Here is a 27780-nt window from a genome sequence, read left to right as displayed (position 1 = left end):
AGCAAGGATGCATTAAATTGATCAAAAGTGACAGTAAAGACATTTATAATATTACATAAGATGTCTGTTTTTCAATAAATACTGTTCTTTCACACTTTTTATTCATCAAAGAATCCTGAAAAAAGGTTTCCACAAAAGTCTTGGTTTCCACAAAAATATTACGCAGCCCATAACTATTTTCAACATTGATGATAATAAGAAATGTTTCTTAAACACCAAAATCAGCAAATGATTTCTGAAGGATCATGTGACACTAAAGACTGGAGCATTGACTGCTGAAAATTAAGCTTTTTGCTTTTCACAGGAATAAATGAATGAAATATATCAAATATGTGAAATGTATTTTGAAATATATTAAAATAGAAATCAGTTATTTTAAGTTGAAACAATATTTCACAATATTTCTGTTTTGTACTGTATTTTTAATCAAGTAAATGCAGCCTTGGTGACAATAAGAGCATTTTGTCTTTTCAAAAGAATTGGGTGGGGCTGTAGTCGAGTTTGGGAAATAATCATTTTTATTTTTCATCATTTCAATCACAAATTGTTCAGTGCCGCTGCTGACACACTTCACCTTCATTTCACTGAAAGCAAAAGCTGTTTCAGAAGGATATTTAATTTGAATGCAAATATTTAACTGGAAAACACAATAGCATTACTGTGAACTAAGATCAGTGTTAGGAGGAGTATTCATTGTTAGCATCCTACAGATATGCTGTGATTACCATTGAAAGAATGACTCACAGGATTAAATGTTGTGCTTTCTGTCTGTGTTATGTCTGTTTTTGTCCCGTCAGTGTGTCCGAGTGGCAAATATGGGAAAGCCTGTGCTGAGATCTGCGTGTGCACAAACAATGGCACCTGCAACCCCATTGATGGCTCTTGCCAATGTTTCCCAGGTTGGACTGGAGACGACTGTTCACAGAGTACGAACCAGTTTGTCCTTCTCTTTGTTTACGTTTTCAGCTTCACCTTCTTTTATTTCTCCCACTCTTTTAGTGTTTTATCCTACTACTCTTTCCCATCCATTTTCGCCCCATTTCTTTCATGGACGTCTCATGTCATAGTGCCATGTAAATCATGACCATGTCCATTTTTCTTTGCCAAATACCCCACAAGCACGGCTGATGGAGACCAACAATTTCTTCAATAAATTACTTGATAGCACACTCTCAATAATTTACACAGTGCAAGAGAGCGGCAATATGAAATAGAGATGAGAGCAACAATGTCCCGGAGAATTTATCACTCGCCCTCACGTCCCCCTCCCCTCTAACACTGTTAATCTATCACTGTTTGTGTGAAGTGAAGAGGTGAGGATTGGTTGGGAGATTTCAATTATTAATTCCAAACAGTGACATTTTCAGCTTAAACTTGACTAAATTAAAACATTTATACTGTAGCTATGGCCCTCATTTCAATGTGATTTCCTCTTTATTTTGACTGTACCACATTTTATTTGCAAAACATGCAAATTTTACATCAAATGCATCATTTTGTATACATGTTATGTCAGTCAGGGGCCTGTAAATGTGCGTTTGGACGCCTGTTTTATATTAAAACACAATACACATGTGTGTTAGTCTTCATTTGACGGTGTCTCTGGCTCCGCAGTTTGTCCCATAGGCCAGTGGGGCCCTGACTGCTTGAACTCATGTAACTGTCACAACGGAGCCCAATGTAGTGCCTACGACGGAGAGTGCAGGTGCAGCCTGGGCTGGACCGGCCTCTACTGCACACAGCGTGAGTCTCTCTCACACACAAATACACACACATTCACAGTTATTAAATGTACAAACAAGCCTCTATTATACACATGCAAACACTCTCCCACACACACACATAATAAACGTAAAGTGATACAGTGACATCTGTTGGCAGTATTTCAGAACTGCACCAGGGAGTTGTGAAATCTCATGATGTTATGATGCCACTGAGTGGTCCTTAATAATAAATGCACGTTTTTTCACGTCACTCAAGGCTGAAATCAAAAGCCATCAGCATCACGCCTGCAAAAAAAAACAGAATCCATCTTTCATTCATTACGTCAATTTTTATGATGGCAGTGATATAAACTCTTTCTTGAGGAGTGATGAAATCAGTTTGTGTTTTGGTGCAATGTTTGCTCCAGTAGGCTTGTTATCTTTGGTGGTCAGACTGTCTTTGCGTGTTTGTGTATTTATGTACTGTGCGTGTTTGTCTATTAATTGCTATTAGTGTACGAGGCCGTCGTGAAAAGGGAAAAACTGCCATGCTAATATAGTTCAATTTGTCATTTGTCGAATTCGAATGTTGCGGCTTCTCTTTCACTCTGGGTTTCCTGTTGCTGGCGTCATCAGCGTACACCAACTGTGTGTTGTAGGTTAATGTGATGTAGAAGGGTATCTCTTTCCTTCAGGCTGTCCCTCAGGGTTTTATGGGCGAGACTGTGCAGAGGTGTGCCGCTGTCAAAATGGAGCTGACTGTGATCATATCACTGGCCAGTGTGCCTGTCGGACTGGCTTTATTGGGACCAACTGTGAACAGAGTGAGTGTTGTAGCCTCTTTAAGAATTGTGTTCTTGTGTTAGGGAGTTGTGAGAATGTCAATTCGAAAGAGACGTTTAGCAGCCCCGATGATGATGATGATGGTGGTGACTGATGATCTGTGTCTGTGTTCCCCATCCACCATCCCAGGCAGTCGATTACAACGTGTGTTTAAGTGTTTGTTTTACATGGTGTTGGCCTGGGATGTTTGGTTAATTGTGTTTGCATATGTGTTTTTATACAGAGTGTCCTCCCGGGACATTTGGCTATGGCTGTCAGCAGCTGTGTGAATGTATGAACAACGCCACCTGCGACTACGTGACCGGAACGTGCTACTGCAGCCCGGGATACAAAGGAATCCGCTGTGACCAGGGTAACGCTCTCTTTCTTTACGTCCTTTTTCATCTGGGGTGAAAAAAAAACTATGGAAAAATCCCATAGGTTTATACTGAACGAAAGAGCCTGATATATTTTAGAGTTGGGCCTCTAAGTAACCACATAGCAAGACGCTAGCAACCACCTAGAACACTGGAGCAACCAATTAGTAACACTAATAAGTACGCAGACCTTTAGCAACTACATAGAAACACACTAACAACCACTCAGATGTTGAGCAACCACACAGCAACACACTAACAACCACTCAGACCTTTAGCAACCACATAGAACACTGTAGAAACTACAAAGCAAGAGGGGTCCTGTCGCAGGACATTCTAAAAGGCATTCACAAATCACACAGAACGTACAACTCCAAGCAACTAAATCCCAGCATCCAAACGACCGCTCAGACCCTTAGCAACTACATAGCAATACATTAATAACTGTTCAGACCCTTAGCAACTACAAAGCAACACATTAACAACCATATAGACCCTTGGCAACTATATAGCAGCACATTAGCAACCACTTAGACTCTTAGCAACCAAATAGCTGCACACTAACAACCAATCAGACCCTTGGCAACCCCTAGCAACCAAATAGCAGCACACTAACAATCACTCAGACTCTTAGCAACCCCTAGCAACTAAATACCAACACCCAAACAACTGCTCAGACCCTTAGAAACTACATAGCAACACATTAATAACCACTCAGACCCTTAGCAACAACAAAGCAACACATTAACAGCCATATAGACCCTTAGCAACTATATAGCAGCACATTAACAACCACTCAGACACTTAGCAACCCTTAGCAACCAAATAGCATCACACTAACAACCAATCAGACCCTTGGCAACCCCTAGCAACTAAACAGCAGCACACTAACAACCACTCAGACCTTTGGCAACCCTTAGCAACCAAATAGCATCACACTAACAACCAAGCAGACTCATAGCAACCCCTAGCAACTAAATAGCCATGCTGACAACCAGTCACACCCTTAGCAACCCAAATAGTAGCATACTAACAACCACGCAGACCCTTAGCAACTCAAATAGTAGCGCACTAACAACCGCTCAAACCCTTAGCAACACACTGACAAATATTCAGACCTTTAGCAACTACCCAGCGACACACTAACAACCACTCAGACCCTTAGCAACTACATGGCAACACGGTGACAACCAGTCAGACCATTAGCAACCAAATAGCAGCACACTAACAACAACTCAGACCCTTAGCAACTACATAGCAACACATTAACAACCAGTCAGACCCTTAGCAACCACATAGTAGCACATAAACTTCACAGTGACAACCACTTAGACCCTTAGCAACCACATAGAAGACCCTAGGAGCTGCATAGCTACACACTATCAACTACTCAGACCCTTAGAAACTGCATAGTAATGCCCTGGCAACCACCCAGACTACTGCATGATGCACCACTCACATTTTCTTCATGAGTCTTGATTATTGTAGTTTTGTTGTGTCTGTCATCATATGTGCAACAACAGATTAGCATGCATAATAATTCTATTGTACCTGTACAAATTAAGGAGTTAAGTACCTGATCTACTTCACATTGATTTCAACATAATCATATTTTGTGTCTCAGCGGCTCTAGTGATGGAGGAGCTGAACCCCTACACTAAGATCAGTCCTTCTCTGGGTTCAGAACGCCAGTCCGCAGGTGCTGTCATGGGCATCATCTTCCTGCTGCTGATCATCATGGCCATGCTCAGCTTGTTTGTTTGGTTCAGGCAGAGACAGAGAGACAAAGGCCAGGAAATGCCCAGTGTCTCATACACCCCAGCCCTCCGTGTCACCAACACTGACTACTCCCTCTCTGGTGAGAACCTCCTTTGAGACTAATCATCAAATATTGAATAAGCTGCTATGAACAACTTCAGATTCTCCATGAATGTTTTTACAAGTATTTTGAACGGTGTGTAGCGACATTTTTGTCTGTTCAGTAACTGAAAGTAAAAGCAACAGTTTCAGCACTGTATTATGGTTATCACAGTGCTACCACACTTTTCATATACTGATAACCTTCGCTTAAGTATTCAATTCATATATTTTAATTATGTGAAAATACGCATATTCATTGTCATTTTTTATGCCAGCTGCATGGGCTAGTTTTGATGATGTGGCTATAAATGGCTTGACCAATTCCATTAAGTATCATGAATTTCAGGCAATTAAACTGCCCTCTTCTACTCTGTTATTGCAGGAACAGGATGTTATGCATTATGCATTATCAGACAGGAGTTTCATAAGCTTGTACACTGTGGTTTGTAGAAGTTATGAACACTTCTGACTTGCTCTCTCCTTTAGAAACATCTCAGAGCAGCAGCGGTGGCCAGTGCTTCTCCAATCCCAGCTACCACACTGTGGCACAGTGCAACATCTCATCCTCCATCACAAACAACCTGGATGGCACTCTCACTCTTAAGGTGAGGACATGATGTAGACACGTTTGCATTACAGCAGGGGTTCACATCCTACTTCATGATGGTTCGACAGATAAACTATTTTCAAAAAAAAAAAATTTCAAGCATCACTTTTATGGCCATAGTAGCTGCTTGTGCTTAGAATATTACATAAAAACATGCTACAACATGACCCCTTTTTTAAGAAATTAATTATTTTTTTCAACAAGGATGAATTAAATTGATCAAAAGTGACAGTAAAGATAGCTATAATGCTATAAATATTTCTGTTTCAAATAAATGCTGTTCTGTTTATCAAAGAATCCTCAAAAAATTCCGAAAAAGAGTTTCCACCAAGTTATTAAGAAGCACATCTGTTTTCAGCATTGATAATTATGAAAGATGTTTCTTTAGCACCAAATTATCATATTAGAATGATCATAATAGAATCATTTCTCAAGGATCATGAGAAAACTGAAGACTGGAATGATAGCTGCTGAAAATTCAGTTTTGCCATCATATGGCAATTTCATTTTAAAATATATTCAAATTGAAAACCGCTATTTCAGATTGTTATAATATTATTAATATTTAACAATTGTATTGTTTTTTTAATCAAATAAATGCAAACTTGGTGAGCATAAAAGACTTTAAAAAACATTAAAAATTCTAACTGAACACAAACCTTTAAACAGTAGTGTACATTAGACATGATTAGTACCAATAAAGGCTAACCAAACAATGTGTTAGTTACGACAGTGTCAATAACAATAAAATTTACTTATAAAATGTGTTGTTCTTAAAAATATCATTTTCTAGTTAGGAAATCATGCTTGTGAGATAAATTTTATAGCTTAATTCGGACTCAATTCAATTGGCGTGTGACATTGCAAGAACATTAGAACATAAAAAATGGGTCGTGGACCAAAAAAGGTCAAGAATCCTTGCATTACACTGTTTCATCAAGGCTATCAGGGCAATGATCTTTCAGAGTGTCTTTTTTTTCCCCTTTTAGAAAGGAGACGGGCACAGTTCAGAATGGAGAGCGTACTGCAATCTCAATGACCTGGGTCAGTGTCCTCACTTCATTTCTTATCTCACCTCCTATTTAAACCATCTTCTATCTGATTCTCGTCAGACAAAGCCTAAAAAAGTACTCATGCAATTTGAAATGGATCAAATATATCATTCTTTTCTCCACTCAGCCTATTCCGCAAAACAAATAAGACATTTGTTTTCCATTGAAGCACCAGAGAATTAAACTACTTACTCATTCCTGGGGGTTGTAAAGAACACCAGACGGCGCTTCTGGCACTAGAGGAAGACCTCCGCCTGCTGCGTTTTTAATAAGCCCTTACTTTAGGTGGCACATGCACATGGTGGAAGGTCAGACTTTGCCTATATTATCCAAGGTCACTCAGACTAGGGGGGAGAGAGTTCATTACCTCTCTGGCTTCCCATCCCAAGCCACCTCACCCCATTATGTCTACCTGCAGGTCTGCTGATAAGGCTTCAGCAGAGCATACGAGGCCTCAGTGACTGTGGTTGGAGGGTGGGTATTTTAATCATGTTCTGTTGCAAGCCAATAGAGGAAGTGAAATAGGGCCAATGACCACAAGTTCAAAGTGGGACAGTGATTTCATCTTTTTATAGGAAGTTTTCCTGATTTCCAGTCACAGTGTCGAATGTTAACTTGTAGATGACAACCTGTTTATAAATGCAAAGTTATTTCAAAGCCTGGGCCAAACGTTGTTACATTCTGATGAAGATTACAAAGACATTGTCTTCTCGATGAATTCTTCACTATAGGAATCTGTGTGAAATGAGTGAATGAGAACCATTTTGATTCAAGTCAAAACAAGTGAAAGTACCAACTGTCCTTTTCTTTAACAGACTAAACTACATCACATTTCTATAGAGGAAAATCCCAACTGAACAGTGAGCGTACACTGTAACTCTACTGCTGTCATGGAGACTATGTACAGAGACAATCCTAATTAATATTGCACTGGTTTTATCAGTGTGGGGTGGGTGTTCTGTTTGAGCATTTTCATTTATAGATCTTGACGTCACCCTAAAGGCATGTCAGTATCTCTGGGTAGTCAGCTGAGAAACGTGATTTAGAGATGTGATTCGGTTAAAGGTTAACTCAGAATACTCATTAGAGTGTCAAAGTTGGGTATTGCGTAAGAGCCTGACTTTGCTTTTATATGTATATGTGCAGGCCTTCCTGTGTTGTTCTTTTTATCTTGCTTACCTGCCTTCCTATATGTGTTTGATTTTGTTGGTGCTTTAGATTCACCATTAAGCCTAAAAATCCATCCATTCAATAACAGTAAATTGTCATCTAAAAAGGTGTTTAAAGTACGTAGTAGTATCCTACACTATGTGTCAGATTGGTGATTTATGACCTGATTAAATAAGTAGAACAAATACCTAATACTAAAATCCTCTCTTCTAAACTATTGTGAAAGTTTTTTAATGTTTTTAGATGAAGACTATTCTCAGAGGTCAAACACGCCTGCGAGTGTTCGCAGGAAAACAGGAACAAATACACTATAAGATAATTAAATGAATGTCAAGTATAGCCATAAATCAGGTCATAAATCTGACCATGTACACATTTGACATATGACAACCTGTCAATCAACGCTGACAGGGGGTCATAAATCAGGTCATAAATCAGGTCATAAATCACCAATCTGACACATAGTGTAGGATACTACTAATAAAGTATAATCTAATTTTGGTTGGAGACAACATGAGGAAATGTTGGCATTTGTGCTAGAAAATTTACTATCAATATATTGAAAAATATATATTAACATTTAATTTAACAAGAGACTATATACTGCATATATTATAGGCTAATATTTTACAACATGCTATTTGATAGTGCAGCTTATCTGTTCCCATCACTATATCATTATGACTTTTCTGCGGAGATTTCCCATTACTGATGTTTATCATTGACTATTTATACTGTTGTTGAATCATGAATTACTCAGAATGTGTGTTCATGTGCCTCGTTAGGAGTATCAAGAGGAGATACACTTACACTGAGGGACAACAAAACCACTCAAATGGCCAAAGGTAATAAGTATGATGGACATTTGCTCTTGTAATAAGAATATACCAAACTATACACAAGAGGTCCTTTTCCGTTTTTTATCTGGTCCCTACACAAGGACCACTGTGTTCTCTCAGTAAATTAAGAATGACTTTCAAAGATTATCCAAGTCAGTGAAGTGAAACAATAAAGTGATCACACTGACCTGGATGTGCATTTGCCTCATTCACAAATACTTTACATTTCAACTGTGTAACTGATTTGTAAATAGTCTGTTGTGTCATCATTGCCTTCATTCTACAGAGCACGACTTTATCTCTTCCTCTATATTTCTGGATGATGTACATAAGTAATACATCCTGCAAATCTTTTACTCTCTCTCCACAATCTCTTCTTCAGCTACATTAGATCTTAGCTTAGTAACAAGATTTTCCAGTGCCGTCTAACAGGATTTCACTGTGAAAATCTACCCTGGGATGCTGTTTCTAAACAGTACATCATGGAAAAGTGCTTATTTTGCATCTTTGACTAGAGATAGTCTTGAACGTAACTTAATTTTTCATATAGTTCTTTGTACAAATAATAACATTTATTACATTTTTGTCTCTCCCGTGTCTGTTCTCTCCCAGAGGGTGATGTGAAATGAATATGTGAGTAATATCTCTTCTGTAATGTGTGTAGATTACATAAAGGCCTCCATGTGTAGCTCCAGCTCGTGCTCCCTAAATAGTGAGAACCCGTACGCCACCATCCGAGATCCGCCCGGCCTGGCCTGCAAGCACACTGAAAGCAGCTACGTGGAGATGAAGTCACCTGCTCACAGAGACCTGACCTTCTGCTCCAGCACTAGCACAACCCTGACCACTGCCAGCAGGAACGTCTATGACGTGGGTGAGTCTCATGTATGCAGATGGATACTTACTTCTTATGTGAAGTTTCCAGCTCTCTCATTTTTGTCTTTTTAAGCACAACATTGTTATTAATACAGTGTTGTTAGTACGATATTGCCATATGGAAACATTTTCCTTCACTTTCTCTCTAATGAGAAAAACACATTGCTTTGTAATTCCTATAGGACAGACATATTCTGGGATTTTGCATCTTTTTGCTGAATCTTTAATAAGTACAATATATATGTTGCCATGTGTCATTCATAAATAAATTAGAAAAGAGAAATTAGAACTGCATAACTATTTATTCATAAATAAGTAAGCCTAATTCTGAGCTGTCAGGTTATGCTTTTTATTTCTTGATATAATTAGTCATTCAATATTCAGGTGTGTTTACTTTTTATTTTATTTATAAATAAAATAGGTTTGCATGTGTATATGTTTTAGATAGATGTTATTATATTATTTTAAAATATTTACTTTGAAGTGTAATGAACAAAAAAAGAAAGTATAAATATTACCATATTCCATATATAGTACAAATAAAATAATGAATACATAAATCTATTTATATTTTTTCATGTTTATATTTATATATTAGTGCTATTAGTGTTATTCTGTATTATTTATATGCTATAATGGTATTTATTAATATTTTGAATTAGCCTATATTTTTATATTTTCAGTTTTCATATTTTTATTTTTATACATCCAGTTTTAGTAATTTTTTCAAAATAGTCCTTTTGTCAATTTGATTATTTTTTTCTATATAGCTTTAGTTTATTTTTATTTCAGTTTTAGTTTTTGTAATTTTATAACTTCGATTATTTATTTCAGGTAGTTGCCAGGGCAACATTTATAATTTTCATTTAAGTTTATGTTTTTTATGTAATATTTATATTTTATTTCAGCTTTATTTCAATTACCAAAAATTTAAATTGCTTTAGTTTTAGTTAAAAATAACAACTGCTGTTACTGTATATATAAAATATATGAAATAGTGCTGTCAAGCGATTAATCGCGAATAATCGCATGCAAAATAAAAGTTTTTGTTTACATGATATATGTGTGTATACTGTGTGTATTTATTACGTATATATAAATACAAACGCATGTATATATTTAAGAAAAATATGTTATGTTTATATATTAAATATATTTATATATAAAATATAAGAATATAGATATATAAATGTATATACATGTAAATATTTTAAAAATATCTACTGCATGTGTGTGTATTTATATATACATAATAAATATACGCAGAATACCTACATATATTATGTAAACACAAACTTTTATGTTGGACGCGATTAATCACAATTAATCGTTTGACAGCACTAATATGAAATAACAATATATACTTTTTTTTTAAGGTTTATATTAATATAATTGTGTTTATGCATTTTTGATTATGCTACAAGTTTGCAGTGTTGTATTACAATATGGCAATATTCAGTGTCATTATTTTCCCCAAATTATGTCAAAATATCAAATGGGAAAATATTTAAATATAGATTATGTTCTAAAGATTCTTTATAAAATCTTTAGAACATAATGTGCTGTATACCATAGAGAGAGCTACAGTGCGTGTTGAAGATTCAGAGAGAGTTTGAGAAATTGAGCCGCTCACCGCTCTCCACCCTTCTTCCTCAGAACCGACAGTGAGTGTGCTTCAGGGACCCAACGGCCTAGCAACCGGATTCTCCCAGAGTCCTTATGACCTCCCGCGGAACAGCCACATTCCCAGCCACTACGACATCTTGCCAATGCGCCACAGCCCAACACACACCCCACCCCCTCCCGAAAGCCCCCCGAGCTCCCTGCTGTAGAGGCCAGTCCAAATACACAGACGCAAGACCGGCAGCTCCGGGACCTCGTTTTTTAAAATCTCAGTCTGTCTCACTCCTCATCTCTTTCTCTCCAACACTCTCTCAAGTACAGATGCATGACATAGGTGGAGACCGCATTCCTCTTTCTGTCGTGTAAATGAGGATTGTGGGAAATGGACTGTACATCAAAACAAGAACAGATTTGGACACCAGCGATTATTCATCATCCACCTCAGAGGCGTTTTATAACAAGCTGTGCTTATAACACCATGAAATACTGGCGTAAAAGAGCATTCTGGTTATAGGTCTATGAAAAGACTTTTGGAGGGAATAAAGGAGCATTTGAGACGGTTTCATGGAAACATACCCAACGATATGTTGATTCTTAAAAACTAGAGCTCCACACACTAGAACACATAATCAATGCGACTCAATGATCCAGAACTTTTCATTTGGAGTTGGCATCGATCTTGCAGCCGAGAGCCAAGGGTGACCATGAGGGAGCAATCCTCTTTTTTTCACCCCCCAAAGTGTTTAGTCTGGACTTCAAGGCAATGGTGACAAAGCATGGTTTCAATAAGAAATAATAAAACGTATTAATTAATTAATAAGTAACTTATTAATTGCGTAAAGATGGTTACCAAAACAGTATGAGATTAGCGAGAACTGATCAGGACTTTATAATACTGTACATTTATCTACCACTTATAAACCTACACAGAAATATTTATAAAAGTTTATGAGGAGAGCCTGGGTCAACATGAGCTACACTGCTCATTCGTGCAACAACCTGGTGCTTTCTACTGTACATAGGAGTTTATGACTGTTGCTATAATTTTATTTGGGTGTGTATGTTTTATGAACGTGGGATTAAGTTGTGAGACACTTTTCAAAGCTGTCATGTTTAGTTTTTCTTCTTTGTATGTTTACATTTTTTAAAACATCTGTTAGCAGGCCTTGAAGGGTTTTTAATTTGTGGTTATGTATTTATGATGTTTATTTATACCTCGTTTGTGCAAGTGATGTTTTTCTTTATAGTGTAAAAGGTAAACATATTTAAAAGGGAAAAAAGTAGCATGTACAAATGATGATACCCATAGTGACCAATTATTTTCATGTGCTTGTGCTATTTGTGCACAGTATTAATATATAAAGTCGACATTATATGTTAGCTCTTATGTCATTATAGAATCCATGACAGGACGAGACCTCATTCATGTCCTAAAAAGTACAGTATAAATAGATTTGGAGACTTGTGTTTCGGTTTGTTTGATGACTACAGCTTTGCAGCTTTTGATTTGAGTTTTGTTCTGTGGCTGCTTTCTCATAACATAGTGACAATCATTCATAAATAAAAGGGGGAAAAAATGCATTTCATCAATCATACCAGCTCTACATATCAATAGTGGTTATTCTCGCACTTTTAAGATTTGTCCCCAGTTTTTAAATTAACTTCTAAAATTATAACATTCTATTTGTTGTTGAAATATATTCATTTGCACAGTGGCTGTCATAACTTGTTTCATAACAGATTTATTTAACCATACATTAAATAATTAAGACATCGCTAGCAGGTTAAGTAAAATATAATGAGTATATTAGTCTAATATTTCGCAAAATGCTTTTCTCTAGACTTTCTCGGTATGTATATGTATATATATACAGTGCCTTGCGAAAGTATGAACTGCATGGAAAAGAGCAACCAGTCCGATTCCTTCATTTGGTTTAACAAGAAAGACATGGTTAATTTATGAAAACTTTACAAACCTGGAAAGCTTGTGGTTATAAATTAGCTATCACAGAACAGGTACTGTGTGTGTCATTCATATTCGGTCAATATTATATCATAAAGCATATCATATTCCAGTATATACAGTGCCTTGCAGAAGTATTCGAACCCCTTCATTTTTTTCAGGTTTTGTTATGTTGCAGCCTTATTTTAAACTGCTTTAAATTACTTTTTTTCCCCCACATCAATCTACACTCCATACACCATAATGACAAAGCAAAAACAGAACTGTCACAACAATACACAAATTCACTTCGTAAATTTGTTAAAAATAAAACACTGAAATAAGTACATTGCACTAACTAAATATTTAGCTGAAGAACCTTAACAGCCTCAAGTCTTTTTAAACAGCCCCACAGCATGAGGCTGCTACCAGCACACTTTACTTTTGGGATGGTACTCTGCAGGTGATGAACAGAGCTGGTTTCCTTCACACATGATGCTTAGAATTGAGGTTCATCAGACCAGAGAATCGTGTTTCTCACAGTCTCAGGGTCCTTTAGGTGCTTTTTTGTAATTCCAAGTGTGTTTTCATGTGTCTTTACTGAGGAGAACTTCTTCCACTAAGGGTAACAGAGACTACATGCTTCTGTGACCCTTCAATGAAGCAGAATTTTTTTTTCTGAACTCTTCCACAGATGTGTGGCTTGACACAAACCTGTTTCTGAGCTCTACAGGCAGTTCTTTTGACCTCAGTGCTTGATTTTTGCTCTGATATGAATGATCAGCTATTAGACCTTTTATTAAGGCGTGTGTGCTGTTCCAAATCATACCCATTCAATTGAATTTGCCACAGGTTAACTTCACTTGAAGTGTAGTAACATCTACAAGCAATATGAATGCTCCTGAGCTAAATTTCAACTGTCCCAGATACTTATGCAATGGAATCATTTTAGTTTTTATTTTTAATAAATTTGCAAAGATGTTAAAAAACAGTTTTTTGCTTTACCATTATGGTGTATGGAGTGTAGACTGATGTGGGGAAAAACAGTCATTTAAAGCAGTTTAACATAAAGCAGCAACAAAACGTGAAAAAAAATGAAGGGGTATGAATACTTTCGCAAGGCACTGTATATGTATATGTATATAGTCCTAATTTTAAGCCTGTCTTAAGGATATTACACATACTTAAACGGCTAACCATTAGGAAAATAATCATCGCCACATCTGTACTGAACATTATCGGTTACATTATATAACTGCTTCCTTTTGAATAAACCAACCACTTTTACCATCTTAAAAAATTAGGACATAGTGGTCATGCCTTAAGGAACTGAAATAAAATATATAAAAAAATAAGAAGTAACAGCACAACATAACAGCAGTGGTTAATGAGGTAAAAAAAAAAAAACTCTTACATGACAACTCTGAGCTTTCAAACAAAGGTTAAAGGAATAGTCCACCCAAAAAAATAAAAATGTGCTTCAAATTTACTCGCCCTTAGGCCATTCAAGATGTAATGTTTTTATTTCTTTATGAAAACAGATTTGGAGCCATTTTTAGCATTACATCACTTGCTCACCAATGGATCCTCTGCAGTGAATGGGTGCCGTCAGAATGAGAGTCCAAACAGCTGATGAAAACATCACAATAATACACAATCCACACAACTTCAGTTCATCAATTAACATCTTTTGAAGTGAAACACTGGGTGCTTGTAAGAAACAATTCCATCAAGTATTGGATGATTTCAGTTAAAATATGAGTCTTCTATCCATAATATTGCTTTCTCCAGTGATATCTTTCATCTCATCTGAATCAGGAGAGAAATATGCACAGATCAAGCACTGATTACAAGCGAAAACAGCCCAAAACAGTTCTAAACAAATATGTTGGTAGATTTTGATGTGAAAAGACAACAGGGAATGGACTTTTTCACTGGAGGAAGCATAGTTATGGATTATAGACATTATTATGTATTTTGGCCTACTATTGCTTTAAACGCAAAGAACAGTATAAGCCAAAATTTGAATTAACTACATATTTTATTTGCTCTTTTAAATTGGAATTACAGTGGACAGAGTAATAGTACAATCATAATACAAAATAAATCACAGTACAGTGCAGACAAAAGAAACAAAAAGAAATAAAGTTCTCGAGGCAATACGTGAAAGATCTGAGTCAGAAAAGTAATATCCGGGTAATCTTACTAGGACACACCAGCTATGTACAGTGCATGGGCAGGTCATAGTTGTGCCATCTGTACCCTCACATCATTGGCACTGTCCCCCGTTAGCACCAGAGACCCCTGCCTCTAAAGAACAGTCATACAATCAGAATCAGGGTCCTAAAACACAAACAGACCCTAACGCGTGTATAATCACAAGGTCTTTTCCTTTTAATTGCAGGAAGTACTGTGTTACCTCAGTGTGCTGCTTATAAAGACCTAGAGTTTTACCTTATAAGATACAGGAGACTAAAAACAATAAAATGACTCGCATGCACTTATGCAGTAATGTCGGTTCAGTCTGATTCACTAATTACACTGCAGCCTTTAAGGGCCTTCAATTCCACTTGGAATGTGTCCTGATACTGCTGAGAATGATCGTAGCAAACTATGTTGTTTTACCTAGGGCTGGGGTAATTAAAGTCAAGGGGATCGATAAGCAAAATGAATTTTCCAGCAAATAAATGACTTCAGGGTTGCAGACTAAGATGCTGAGGTCTACAGTATTCTTCCACTCCGAGGTCACCTGTGGTGACCGTTATACAACATGCATGATTAGTTCAGTCTTTACTGATATTTTGTGTCACACTGAGAAAGTTTTATTAGACAGCCATTAAGCGAAGATGAGCATCACAGCTTGTGGTAGTTTCCCCATCTGCTGGACTCAAGACAAAGACTTTTTTTTGTAGGCTAAAGCACATAATACATTCATAAATTATCACACTGTGTCTTAACATTTAAAAGTCTCACCACTTCGCCACGAAGATTAAAGGCTAACAACTCGATTTAAATGACTACCACAGAATAAATACAAGTTACAGGTCTTAAGATCATTAACTGTAGTGGCGGTAAGTCAAACCGGGAGAGATATTTTACATTCAGTGCAAAAACAAAAAGAGAAAGTCTCCAGTCTATTCCCTAGTGTGCTCTCATGTGATGTGGCCGTCAGCTGGCCGCTATTCACTGCTGCGTGTTTTTCCTGTTCAGACTTTAACGACAGAGCGTGAGCTGCAAAAGTACAATGGGTTTACATTACTTTTAGAGGAAGTCTCTATTCCCTCGTTTCATACTGAATAGGTCTGTGGTAGTGTTTCAAAGAGAACTTGTGCCTGTTTGCTAAAGTACTTTCCCCTCTTTTCGCATTATGACATCAATTATTGTTTTTACAAACTGAACTTTTGCTATTCGAAGACAATAACTAAAAGGGCTGGAATACAAAAAGAAAGGATCCGTGTTAGACTACACTACAGCGTAATTCTAGTGTGTGAGATGAAGGCCTTGCTGCACTGGCACGGGTAGCTGAAGAGGTGCAGCGTTTTAAGCACATGCGTGAAAAAAAAAAAAAGTTAAAAAAGGCACTAAAACCAATATTCTACCTCGAAGCACGTGATGGTGAAGAGAAAACAGTGTGGTAGCTATATGCCTTAAGGCCTCTTCCACTGGCCTGATGGTGAAATCAAGAATGCGATGCACCCCGTGCCAAGTGCGTGAAGGAAATGTACATGCAATGTAAACCATACTTGGAAGATGGCTGAAAGGTGAAGACTGTGGTCTTTGGGCCCTAATCGTCATCTAACATCTATCAGGTACATCATCTCTCTACAATCACAACATTAAATATAGCAAAACCTCCAATACTGCACGTTTTCTCCCCTCCAGCCCAGTGACAAGGGGGCTGCTACTGAAGACATACATGAGCGAGCCTCACACGTTTGCTAATGAAATTATATATTAAGACATTTCAGTGAAGATTGACACAGATGATTATTAAAATTCTGCAATAGAAAAGCCTACCATGGCAGGAAGGAGGAAAACCAACTTAAAAAAGACAAACAACAAGCTTAGTCCAGACTGCAGGTGGTGACCCTTTGAGATTCCAGCTTTTGGAACCAGCCTCTGTGCTCAAGCCTAGTTGTGCAGCTGCATCTCAGACCCAAAGCAGTCTTGAAGAGGAGGGGAGGAGGGGGTGTTGCAGGTGGGCGGTTGGAGGAGGGTACGGGACAGGACTGGTGCCGCTAGATGCTCTGGCAGCACTGCATCTTTGGTTTATTCTCAGTAGGTTGCACCTGGATGGACACCACATTGTTGCTAGGTGACATGTCATTGTCTCGGCGGTCAGACATCTGCTTTTGAGACACGATCCGGTAGATTTCTGCAGGACAGAAAGAGATATTGATGCCAAGACAATGTACGGTGCCAACAATCCAACAATGTGTTGCCATAAAAGCCTATAAACCCTACAGTTATTACTGGATATCAGGGGCGAACGCAATTATAGCATTGCAACGAACTGCGATGCTTTTGAAACATTTATTATTTGTTCCTCCTCTGCAGATGCCAGGAGTCGAACAGAGGAGCAAAAGAAGATGGAAACTCTCTATTGCAGTCACGTCAGGCTAGAGAAACCTACCCGACCAAAGCAGGGCTTTTGATGAGTCATTCATAAGGATATGGCCTTCAGCCAATCATTTACAATCTTTCTTTTCCTTTTAGACAAACCTACAGTCATTTCCTGTTTAGTGTGCATTTCCTTATTCATGCATTCCTCATTAAAAAATAAAAGTTTAGCATCCTTAAACTTGCACACTCACCAGTCAGGATGGTCTGAAAAGCGGTCTCTACATTAGTGGAATCCAAAGCTGAGGTCTCTAGGAAGGACAGGCCATTTTTCTCTGCAAACATGAGAGAACATACATTAACAGTCATGGTAACAATTAACAAAGTATGCAAAGAAACTACAGAAGCCCTGGCTATATACACTTCCTGTAAATCATCCAAGAGTTAAAAGTCTACTTCTAAGTGTTTATTGTGGATCTAACCTGCAAATGCACGTGCTTCGTCAGTGGGCACGGCCCGAAGGTGACGCAAGTCACTTTTATTGCCCACGAGCATGATGACTATGTTGCTGTCTGCGTGGTCTCTCAGCTCCTTAAGCCAACGCTCCACATTTTCATAAGTCAGGTGCTTGGCAATGTCATACACTAGAAGGGCCCCAACAGCTCCCCGGTAATATCTGTAGACCAACATGAAGAATAAATCAAAAGTAGATGGAAAATTGAAGCATATGCTCAATGAGTACACTTAAAAGAGAATATGAAATGTGAATAATTCAATGGTTATTCCAATTAAAATACAAATGTTTGTCTTCATAATTGTTTATTAAACTATAAAAACTTCTGAAACAACTTTCATTTTTGGGTGATGTCACAAACCCCTCCTAAATTTAGGAATACCTCAGATTATGCCAATATGGGTTGGGAATGCCATTTCACATTGACTTTGAACTGAACACTGAGTTTACAATTTTCTATAAAAATAACTATAATGTTAACTACATCACATTCACACCAACTCACAATAACTTTATCATCATTCGCAGCAGTTATCTGGTCTGCCATTTTAAATGCTTGACCTCTTTAAAGTGGATAAAGGTGGATTCTGACCATCACATTCTTCAACTGGACAAAAACTGTTCTGAAAGTGATTCTACAATATATGTTGTTATCTTGATAATTATGGTTTGGACTTCTCTAATCTAAGAATTAGGATGATTATTAAAACTTAGTTATACTTAACGTCCTTGGCGTGAATCAATTTTATCAAACAGAAAAACAACTCAAGAAATGTCAACTGGTATCTGTTATATGAGGAATGACACTTTTGACATTTGAAGAACCTTACGCTGAAGTGATGGCCCGGTAGCGTTCCTGTCCAGCTGTGTCCCAGATCTGAGCTTTCACCGTCTTTCCATCCACCTGAATGCTACGTGTAGCGAACTCTACTCCAATAGTGCTTTTGCTCTCAAGGTTGAATTCATTGCGGGTGAAACGAGACAGCAGGTTACTCTTCCCCACACCAGAGTCTCCAATCAGGACCACTTCAAAATAAAACAAATCAGGGTTTTATATCCAACATCAGATCAACAACATAACCTCTTTTAAAAGGGTTAGTTTACCTAAAAATTAAAATCCTGTCATGTATTTCCAAACCCATCAGAATTTTTTGCATCTTCAAAACACAAATGAAGATATTTTAATGAAACCTGAGTGATTTCTGTCCCTCCGTTGAATGTTAATTCCATCAAAACATTGACAGTTCAGAAACAAACATGTTCTGTGTTTACCATAATTCGATGTACTCTATGTACATGCATTGATTGATGTCCAGATATGAATAAAAGCCTAAATTAAATCTGTTCATCACATAAAGCAATTGTGTGTTTTCAGAAGACTTGGAGTCTTGTTTTTTTGAACTGTCAAAGTTTTGATTACATGGACTTTTAATGGAGAAACGGAAATCTCTCAGGTTTCAATATAAAATATCTTCATTTGTGTTTCGAAGAATGGGTGAGTAAATTACAATTTTAATTTTGGGGTGAACTATCCATTTAAATAGCAGTTTAAGTGATAAAGTAAGTGATAAAATCTAAGACACTTCTGTCTAAAATTAAATAAAGGAACAAACCTCTTCACATTTGGAAACTGAGTGCTTATGTCACAACCATATGCCACAGCCTAATTTGAAAGTGAAGTGCATTTAAATAAGTGGGAAAAAAAAGTCATCGTGGAAGTGATGATACAGTCAGTGATTTTTGGTAACATTGTTGTGACTCGAACTTGGGCTTACAGAAATGTTCTACTCTTATCTTAAGACATGTACACTGAACATCACTAAACAGCTAGATTAGAGAGGTAGTTTACTACGAATCACATGTCAGCGCGTAATTTCCTAACTGATGACACAACATGTCTCACAGCAGTGAAACCTCAAGCTGCTAGAACAATGCATTGCAAAGATCACTAAATGGGAAAACACAACTTGTTTCAGGGATTTATCCCAAAAAGACAAATTTCATACGCTTTCATGAAGGAAAAACAACGATAAAAAAAACATACCTCATCACATCACCTGACACCTTATATTTACTTACTTTAAGACAATAACCTCACACAAACAAATGTCTTTTTTTTTTTAAAGACAGTTCGTCCAAAACATGTAAATGCCGTCATTATTCATGTTGTTCCAAACCCGTATTACTTTATGTTTGTCAGTAAAACGCAAAAGGAGATGTTAAGCGGAATGACAAACCTCAATCACCGTTCACTTTGACTGTATTGAAGATGATATAATGAAAGTGAATGCTGATTTTAGTTGTCCCAAATATCTCCTATAATGTCATCCACAGAAGAAAGTCATACATGCTTGGAAAAACAATCGGGAAAACAGGCCGTTTCCAATTTCCACCTACTCCGTTAAACCCCTCCAGCGACAGTCTCGGCTAACTTCAGCTAACGCTTCAAGGTGTGGTCCGATCTACGGTAAACTGAGTTTATGTGAAAACCATCACCCATATGGACAAAGTGTGCCGTAACTGAGCAATATTTCACATAAACCGACAAGCACTAAAATGATACTATTTCAGTTTGTTTGGGCTGTTCGAAATCAGCTAGCCGGTTAGCTGGCCTTTAGTGTTTAATATAAAACCACACTAACTAACAATAACCTCGATTATCAGAGCCGCTTTAACTTGTACGCTCGAGACAAATATATTCTGTGCTCACCTTTAAACAAGTAGTCATATTCGTCGTCTCGCGTCCCCATCTCGATTAAAACAAAAGCGCAAACAATGGAAGAATGTGAAGGAAAAGTGGAACAGACCCGACCCTGTCCTCTCCGCTGCTGCACTGCAGTGTATTTGTGATTAGGTAGTAGCCATGCTAACAAGTTAGCAAGCAGCCGAACCAGTGAGCATCTCCCGAAGTGTTCCGGGTTAGCCTTTACAGACTATCAAAATAAAATCCTTGTTGTAATATTCATTTTTTTTAAACGAAAAGCTTTCATAAAGTTCAAGATACCATTGTAACGTAATATGTACTGTGTAAATTGTGTAAAATATTGTGTACCTTGTTGATCATGTATATCTTAATGCCCTGTATTCATTGTGTTCAGTGTGGTATTTTCTGTATACTGTACAGTGTTATTGGCTACAGTAGTTGATGATGCAACCTAATTCTCACACGGGATCTATCGCATTATAAACAGCTATAATAATGGTTGTGTGGTCGTGCTTTCATGTTGTGTTTTAATTTGATTGTTTTTAAGGGGAAACATAGCAAAGAGAGAGACTTATGTCCTTTTTTGACCTGCAGTGAGATATATGGCATACCATTGTGTTATTATGAGTTATTTTTAAAGTATGTTTTTAAACGTGGGTTGTTTAGGTCATATTTCCTGGTGATAGCGGTTCGCAGGAAAAAAACGAACAACAAAGGAAACTACGTATTTTATAACTAGTCATCAAAAGCTGTAGATTTCAATATGTTTATAGGGTGGTTCCATGGTGTAATGGTTAGCACTCTGGACTCTGAATCCAGCGATCCGAGTTCAAATCTCGGTGGAACCTAGCTTTTACAATTTTTGGTAAGAAATATTGGAATCTGGGTTTACCAATGATAGTTAACAGGAGCCTGAAACGTCTGTTCATAAAAGGACAATAATTATGCGCAAACACCGTAAACACTCAAACACTGTGATAAATCCATTTTTTAACGAAAGATTACAATATTATAAAGATTAAAAAAAAGGTGTAATTCGGGTATGAATTGTCTAAATAAAATAAAATTAAACTGCGTTTTCTAAAAAGGTTTATTCGTAATAAATTGAAGCTTTACGTAAGACCACTAGGGTGCAGTATTGTGCGTGTTTTTGGTTTTAGGTCACACAAAAAAATGGTTGAAATATACTGAACCTGTGATTGCATAGACATAAACAAGGGGCTTTCTAAATCTTATCATTTAGCAATCTAAAACATACAGTTGTACCTTCTTTAGGTAGCTAGACGAAAGGCAAATGAATTTCAGTGGTGATGGGAAAGACCCCATGGCTCACACTGAGTCACGTGTACAGTAAGACAGCTATTTCAGATTTGAAATGATGCACATTCATCTCATATTTAGCCACCTATATTTAATTTATTTTGAGTGGAAACTGTGGAAATGACAAGGACAATGATGCCACCAACGGTATTTAGTCATTCTGTAATTCTTAAAAGTATCAAATGTCCTACTTAGTTGCTCAATCATAGCAACCAAGCCTGTGACTCATAATAGACAACCATATGCATTTCCTGGCAATGCATACCAGACATATTTTACTGCCAATTATATGGGATACTCTGTTGAATACAGATTAATTTGTCTAGATTATTGTTTTTTTTTTTTTTTTCAGAACTTTATAGTTTTTACATCAAAAGCTTGGTTTTTTTTTTTATTACACAAAAAATGGTTTACAGCTATAAGAATGTTTTGTACTTATTATATTCTAGTTCAGAGAGCCGAATAAAGCAGCATCCAATCATTCCTTGACTATTCCAACATATTTAACAAATAAAGTTGTGATTTAAAGTATGGCTACGCCCGTTTTGTCTTATTTTCTCTTATTACATCACCCAGACTCATCTAGCAGGAAGACTTCGTCCAGAAGTTCTAGGGAATATCCCATGGTGCTTTGCAGCAAACTTTACAAGACTGTAATCAGAGCTGCATTTATATTCTGTACGTCTGCCAGTAATGTACTCTTGTTGCTGATTCATCTTTGAAAAGAATCACCTGCTGGACAGTTGGGGGGTTTCCTTCACTGCAAAATGTGTTCTTATCAACCAATGGGCAATGTAATGCCTTTCATTTTTGCCACTATTAAATATTCTAATATTTTAGGTGTTTTCCTCTTAGAAAAGTTTTAGTTGAAAATAAATAAGTAAATACATACATACATACAAAAATGCTAGAAATAAATGACATACTAGAAGAAGAAAAAATGTTTTATGGAATGATAAAACATTTATGGAATGTTTACTACCATTTTTTAAAGCTTTTTTGAGCTTACAGTTGGATACTTAGTGTGAAAGTGCTAGTTTTGCAAGTGACAGGTCACTGGATGGCTTACATTTTAGAATATCTGAAATGGAAAATGGAGACATTTCCTAGTTCAGTGGTCAAAATATAATTGAAATCTCACTTGTTATTATCTATGAATAAAAATAAAAAATGGGAACAGTACATTTTTCTATGTTTTTGATTTTTAATTGTTGTGGTTCCATATACTATTATTTAAATTAATAATTATTATGATGTTTGCGATTCAAACTGACACTAACTGATTTTAATACAATTCAATAAAATGTAATACAATAGTAACCATTGCAAATAGCAAAATTATGACTTTAAAAACATATAACAAAAATAAAAAAAATAATTATGAGAACATCAATAAAAACAATAATACAACTGTAACAAGTTTGCTAGGTGTTTTGAACGTGCTGTAAAGCATTCAAAGCAGTCAGACACAGGACACCAAAAAATGGGGGCGTCTGATCCCCCTACTGTAGAATTCTCTAGCATCTTAAAATGCTTATTAAGTTTTTAAGTGCTCATTTGCCATATGTTGCATGCATTCAACCAAACGGTGTCATCCACCTGAATTCAAATTTCAAGTTTGGGTTTATTAGTTATTCTAATCATACACAAGCACACAGTGAAAGATAATAACATTACTTCAGCCCCACAGGGAAATTAATTTAGAGACACTGAGGTAGACACGAACAGAAGACACATATCCAATACATAAATATAATTTTTGTGCAGCACGGTGGAATAAAAAGTAGGTACTGTCATCTTAATTTTGCAGTTGTACCTTTCAGTGCTTAGATAAATCAAGATGACATATCTATGGCGAACTGGAGTACTACCACAAGTGGGCTGTGTATAAATTCCATTTCAAACAAACACAATTTGTAAGCTAACAAACATAATTGCTACATCTAAACAAATGGAGAATCCTGTGAAGTTGTGATGAAATGTGCCGCATACTGAATATCATTGAATCTCAAGCAATGATTCTGGCAGACCCCAGCGGACATCATCAAACTAACTGTGGTATAGATGAGCGACAGCAGCCTTCAAGCTCTAATCAGTTTGTTCAGCTGCTCACATGCCAAATGTATTTAGCCCAACTCCAGTCTCAGATTTAGATCCCAATATTAAAACTGAAAACTTCTCTGTAACGACGTAAAGGCTTTTACAGAAATGAAAAACAGCAGAAATGCAAAATGTTGTACTCCACAGCTCACTGATACTCATAAGGCAGGCAGTGAAGTTCCAAATACCTTACCAAAAAGGCCCTTCTAGGTTGACTGTTGATGTCTGAAACTCTAGTCCTGCTATTTGGGTGGCCGACGTTTGGCCTTTGGAACCACTAGGACTATATCACGAGGGGCTGGTGGATGTCCTAATTCTTCTGATGTTTATGGCTTTGTACAGCCAGCTGGGTGGCCAGCCAGCATCCACTTAAAATGCTTCATTCATCTGGTTTTAAGAAGTGTTCTGAGTGTCTTCTTGATGAAGAAACCTGAAGCACTTTGAAGGCTTGCTTTCAGTAGTCGTACTCTCTCGGGTGCTTTGCAGCAACTTTATTTGATCTCTGAACCTTCTAAACATTCTCTCACAGCACATTTACCCCCACACATTTTCAAGATTAGTATATATGTCCAAATATATATATTTTTTTCAAGTTCACCTTCTAAAAGGTGTTTTATTTATGTGTATGTATATATGTGTATATATATATATATATATATATATATATGTGTGTGTGTATATGTATATGTGTGTGTATGTGTATGTATATATATATATATATATATATATAGTTAATCAATATCACAAGAAGAGTGCTGTTTCCTCCAAAAATCAGCATGATTACAAATGTGATATTGATTTTTACAACTGTTCAATAAAAAAAGAAGTTAATATTAAGAGACTTACGTTTTAGACACTATATTGCCTGTTTTTGCTCTATTTCGATAACAAAAATAATTCCAAGCACAGTCACAGCGCTGTTTTGCCTCTCTGAGCAACATGAGGGCATTCCTTCCTGAATGAATCATTTGTTAAATGATTCGGTTCAATCGCATCTGTTAATATATAATTTGTAGTTGTGGTGCTCCTAAATTTTTGGTGAGTGCTCCTACATTTTTGCTGGTGCTCCTAACTTTTTGAAGTTGGGAGCACCAGTGCTACCAAGTAAAAAAGTTAATTTCGAGCCCTGATATATATATATGTATGTGTGTATATGTATATATGTGTGTATATATATGTGTATATGTGTGTATATATATATATATATGTGTGTGTCCTCATTTGTAAGTCGCTTTGGATAAAAGCGTCTGCTAAATGACTAAATAAATAAATGAATAAAAAGTCTTCAACTTTTGTCAGTGTATATCAGCCCTATTGTTTACAGATCCTGCTATTTTTTTGTCTGGGGACATGATGCAAGAAAAGACTTTATGCTACGTCACTTGAGACACACGCTGAGGAGCTGTAGTTGAGGATGTAGTTATAGTGGCAATATGCCCTCATCAGACCACCTAGAATGGCATGGAACATCTGAGTCAGTGGCACGTTTTGTTGGCAGTCACACCATTAACTAGAAAAAATGCCTGCAAATTCTCTGTCTGGTAAGGGCTGCATCTCCATTTTCAAAGCCCTGCTAGACCAGCAGTGCAGGACCAGGTTTTGCAAACAAACTTAGGGAGTCCCCCAGGGCCTGTTCTCTCTATATAATTTGTACTTGTTTCAGATGTGAAGGAGATTGTCTCCATAAACTGAACCATTTACATAGTGATATTTCCCTGCACAATGACTGCTAATGGACATCAGCAATAATAATAATACAAAATGGAATGAAATACATTGACTTATGTTACATTGCCATATTATGACATGTAACAATTAGTGGTCGACTGATATGTTATTTATTTATTTTAATGGCTAAGAGCAGTATCAAAAGAGCGGGGTAGTTGAAATAATTCTAATAGTCAGGCCCAAACGAAAATGCTTCTGTTTTGCATTATTCTGTCATTTAATATAAATAGATTTTGCAATACAACGAATATTTTCAGCATAATAATAATATGAATAATTCATAAATAATGAATAATAATAATAATATTAAATATAATTTATTGATAGCAACAAAATGCATATATAGTGCACATTTTGTGTTTTCCAATATATATATTTTAAATATTGTGTTATATGTTTATTATACATTATATTTCAACCTATTTAATATATACCTGTATAATATAACTTAACTTGTATAAAATTATACAAGTCACTTAAATGAAACATTTCCAAAGTCTTTGAACAGATCTTGAAGGATTTGCTATCCTGTGGCTCCCTCAGCTAAATGCCAAAGGAATCATTTCACATTTTTATTTAGCTGATGTACTACAGCTTGATGTACTAAAATAACTAAAACTGAAATAAAAATTAATAAAAGACATTTTAAAAACAGACAGATGAAAAAAAGTAATAAAAATAACAAAAACACAACAAAATTACTCAAATGGTAATCAAAATTAAGATGAAAAAGGAAAGTATAAACTAATTCAAACTAGGCCTATTAATAAAACTGTAATAGTACCTCACAGATACTAAAATAACACTACCACTGTTCATTTAGATTAACTGGAAAAATATCTGCTGATCTAGTGTACTCTATCTAGTCTAGTCCACTGTCTAGACACTTTCTATCACGCAAAAAAACACTGCACACCCTTACGAAAAAGAAGTTTATTCAAGTGTGCAGTACACTTACAAGTATACTACTAGTACACTGATATTTGTATACTTACTACATAAAGTATACTTAAAAATATACTTGAACTTTACTTAAGTATACTTACTAAAATAAACTTGAAGTATACTACTTTTTGGTAAGGGCAGTTTAGCACCAGTGAGGGTGGAGATTTACTTTTGTTTTTAGTTTGTACCTCTCATATAATTCCAAGGCTTTTTGTGCTTGTTATTTATCACGGACTGTATCTTTAAATCCAACTTCAAGTCCAACACTTTCAAACACATTCTGTCAATAACATTCAGCGCCACAGTCTTTATATGGACTACCTGTCGGGTCGGGACGCCCCCACATTAAATCAACGACGGTCCCCGGAATGTTCAACTGACGTCACGGTTTGCTGGCAGTCACGTGCCCCGGTGGCAGGTCTTGATAAGCGCCTGCGCGAGTCTCGAGCTGAGCGCGTCTCTGAAAGCGTATAGAGAAGATGAGGCACAGCCCTCCCGGAGGGAATGTTTATACGTGATAGAGGAGCAGTTTATTTGTCTGATGAAAATGGATGGAAATACATAAGACCCTTCTTCAGTCCTGTGATTAATAATCAGAATAACGGTGCGTGTTTCAATGAGTGTGTCCTAATCGTCGTCCTACTGAAACAGTGAGTGTGCTATGCTCATATCTATTTATTGGTTACGGGCATTAATTTGCCTTCTGTTAGAAATAGAAAACGTTAAAATATGTGATAAACCATACATTTGAAGCATTTTAAATTAGCATATTTTATAAGTATATAAGGCGATATAGAGTGACTGCTGTCATCACGCGTCGGTAATTGTGCGCTTGTTTTGATTCTGATCATGTATTTACACACCATGTGATGATAGTCATCACTTACACCATTAAGCTCGTTAGAAACATGTTTCTATTTATATAATTCAGGATTTTAAGCTTCGGATGTTAAATACCATGGTCCTTATGATTTATGAGTTATTGTAAGACTGACCCAGCCCAACTGTATGGATGCAGTATCATCTTCCTATTTATTT

The 27780-nt window shown here is 36.6% G+C and overlaps 3 protein-coding genes and 1 non-coding gene across 4 annotated transcripts in view; 3 read left to right on the top strand and 1 right to left on the bottom strand.

Moving 5' to 3' along the window:
* LOC107672222 (multiple epidermal growth factor-like domains protein 11) overlaps positions 1-11665 on the top strand; it is a 151542-nt gene extending 139877 nt beyond the window's left edge. Inside the window, exons 17-26 of the mRNA XM_016465313.1 lie at positions 798-926; positions 1615-1743; positions 2399-2527; positions 2770-2898; positions 4527-4760; positions 5249-5367; positions 6359-6413; positions 8377-8436; positions 9095-9304; positions 10963-11665. Coding sequence (XP_016320799.1) covers positions 798-926; positions 1615-1743; positions 2399-2527; positions 2770-2898; positions 4527-4760; positions 5249-5367; positions 6359-6413; positions 8377-8436; positions 9095-9304; positions 10963-11138 — 1370 coding nt within the window. The 3' untranslated portion in view covers positions 11139-11665. The remainder of the gene's footprint in view (positions 1-797; positions 927-1614; positions 1744-2398; positions 2528-2769; positions 2899-4526; positions 4761-5248; positions 5368-6358; positions 6414-8376; positions 8437-9094; positions 9305-10962) is intronic.
* A 3228-nt stretch (positions 11666-14893) lies between these two features.
* Positions 14894-20836, bottom strand: LOC107672219 (ras-related protein Rab-11A). The gene is made up of 5 exons (XM_016465311.1): positions 20656-20836; positions 18776-18971; positions 17914-18107; positions 17686-17766; positions 14894-17246 (listed from the first exon to the last, which is right to left on the bottom strand). The coding sequence occupies exons 1-5, from the start codon at positions 20693-20695 to the stop codon at positions 17110-17112; spliced, it is 648 nt and encodes a 215-aa protein (XP_016320797.1). The 5' UTR covers positions 20696-20836; the 3' UTR covers positions 14894-17109.
* A 589-nt stretch (positions 20837-21425) lies between these two features.
* On the top strand, positions 21426-21497 carry trnaq-cug (transfer RNA glutamine (anticodon CUG)). Its single transcript has one exon. It is a non-coding gene; the product is annotated as a tRNA-Gln (tRNA).
* Positions 21498-27185: 5688 nt separating this feature from the next.
* The window catches only part of LOC107672237 (C-myc promoter-binding protein-like), a 33658-nt gene continuing 33063 nt past the window's right edge, over positions 27186-27780 (top strand). The window contains exon 1 of the mRNA XM_016465334.1: positions 27186-27392. The gene's annotated coding sequence lies outside the window, so the exon portion shown is untranslated. The remainder of the gene's footprint in view (positions 27393-27780) is intronic.

This window comes from Sinocyclocheilus anshuiensis, unplaced genomic scaffold, assembly GCF_001515605.1.
Source record: "Sinocyclocheilus anshuiensis isolate Anshui unplaced genomic scaffold, SAMN03320099.WGS_v1.1 scaffold997, whole genome shotgun sequence".
NCBI classification, from domain to species: Eukaryota; Metazoa; Chordata; class Actinopteri; order Cypriniformes; family Cyprinidae; genus Sinocyclocheilus; species Sinocyclocheilus anshuiensis.
This window is presented reverse-complemented; position numbering and strand designations above follow the sequence as displayed.

What these genes read in the sequence shown, in the direction of transcription:
- LOC107672219 (XM_016465311.1), bottom strand. Translation starts at nt 20,695, where the DNA reads ATGGGGACGCGAGACGACGAATATGACTACTTGTTTAAAG. An exon ending in CGAAGCACGTGCATTTGCAG is followed by an intron (nt 17,767 to 17,913) that starts GTTAGATCCACA and finishes TCATGTTTGCAG; the next exon opens with AGAAAAATGGCCTGTCCTTC. An exon ending in TTTTCAGACCATCCTGACTG is followed by an intron (nt 17,247 to 17,685) that starts GTGAGTGTGCAA and finishes TCTGTCCTGCAG; the next exon opens with AAATCTACCGGATCGTGTCT.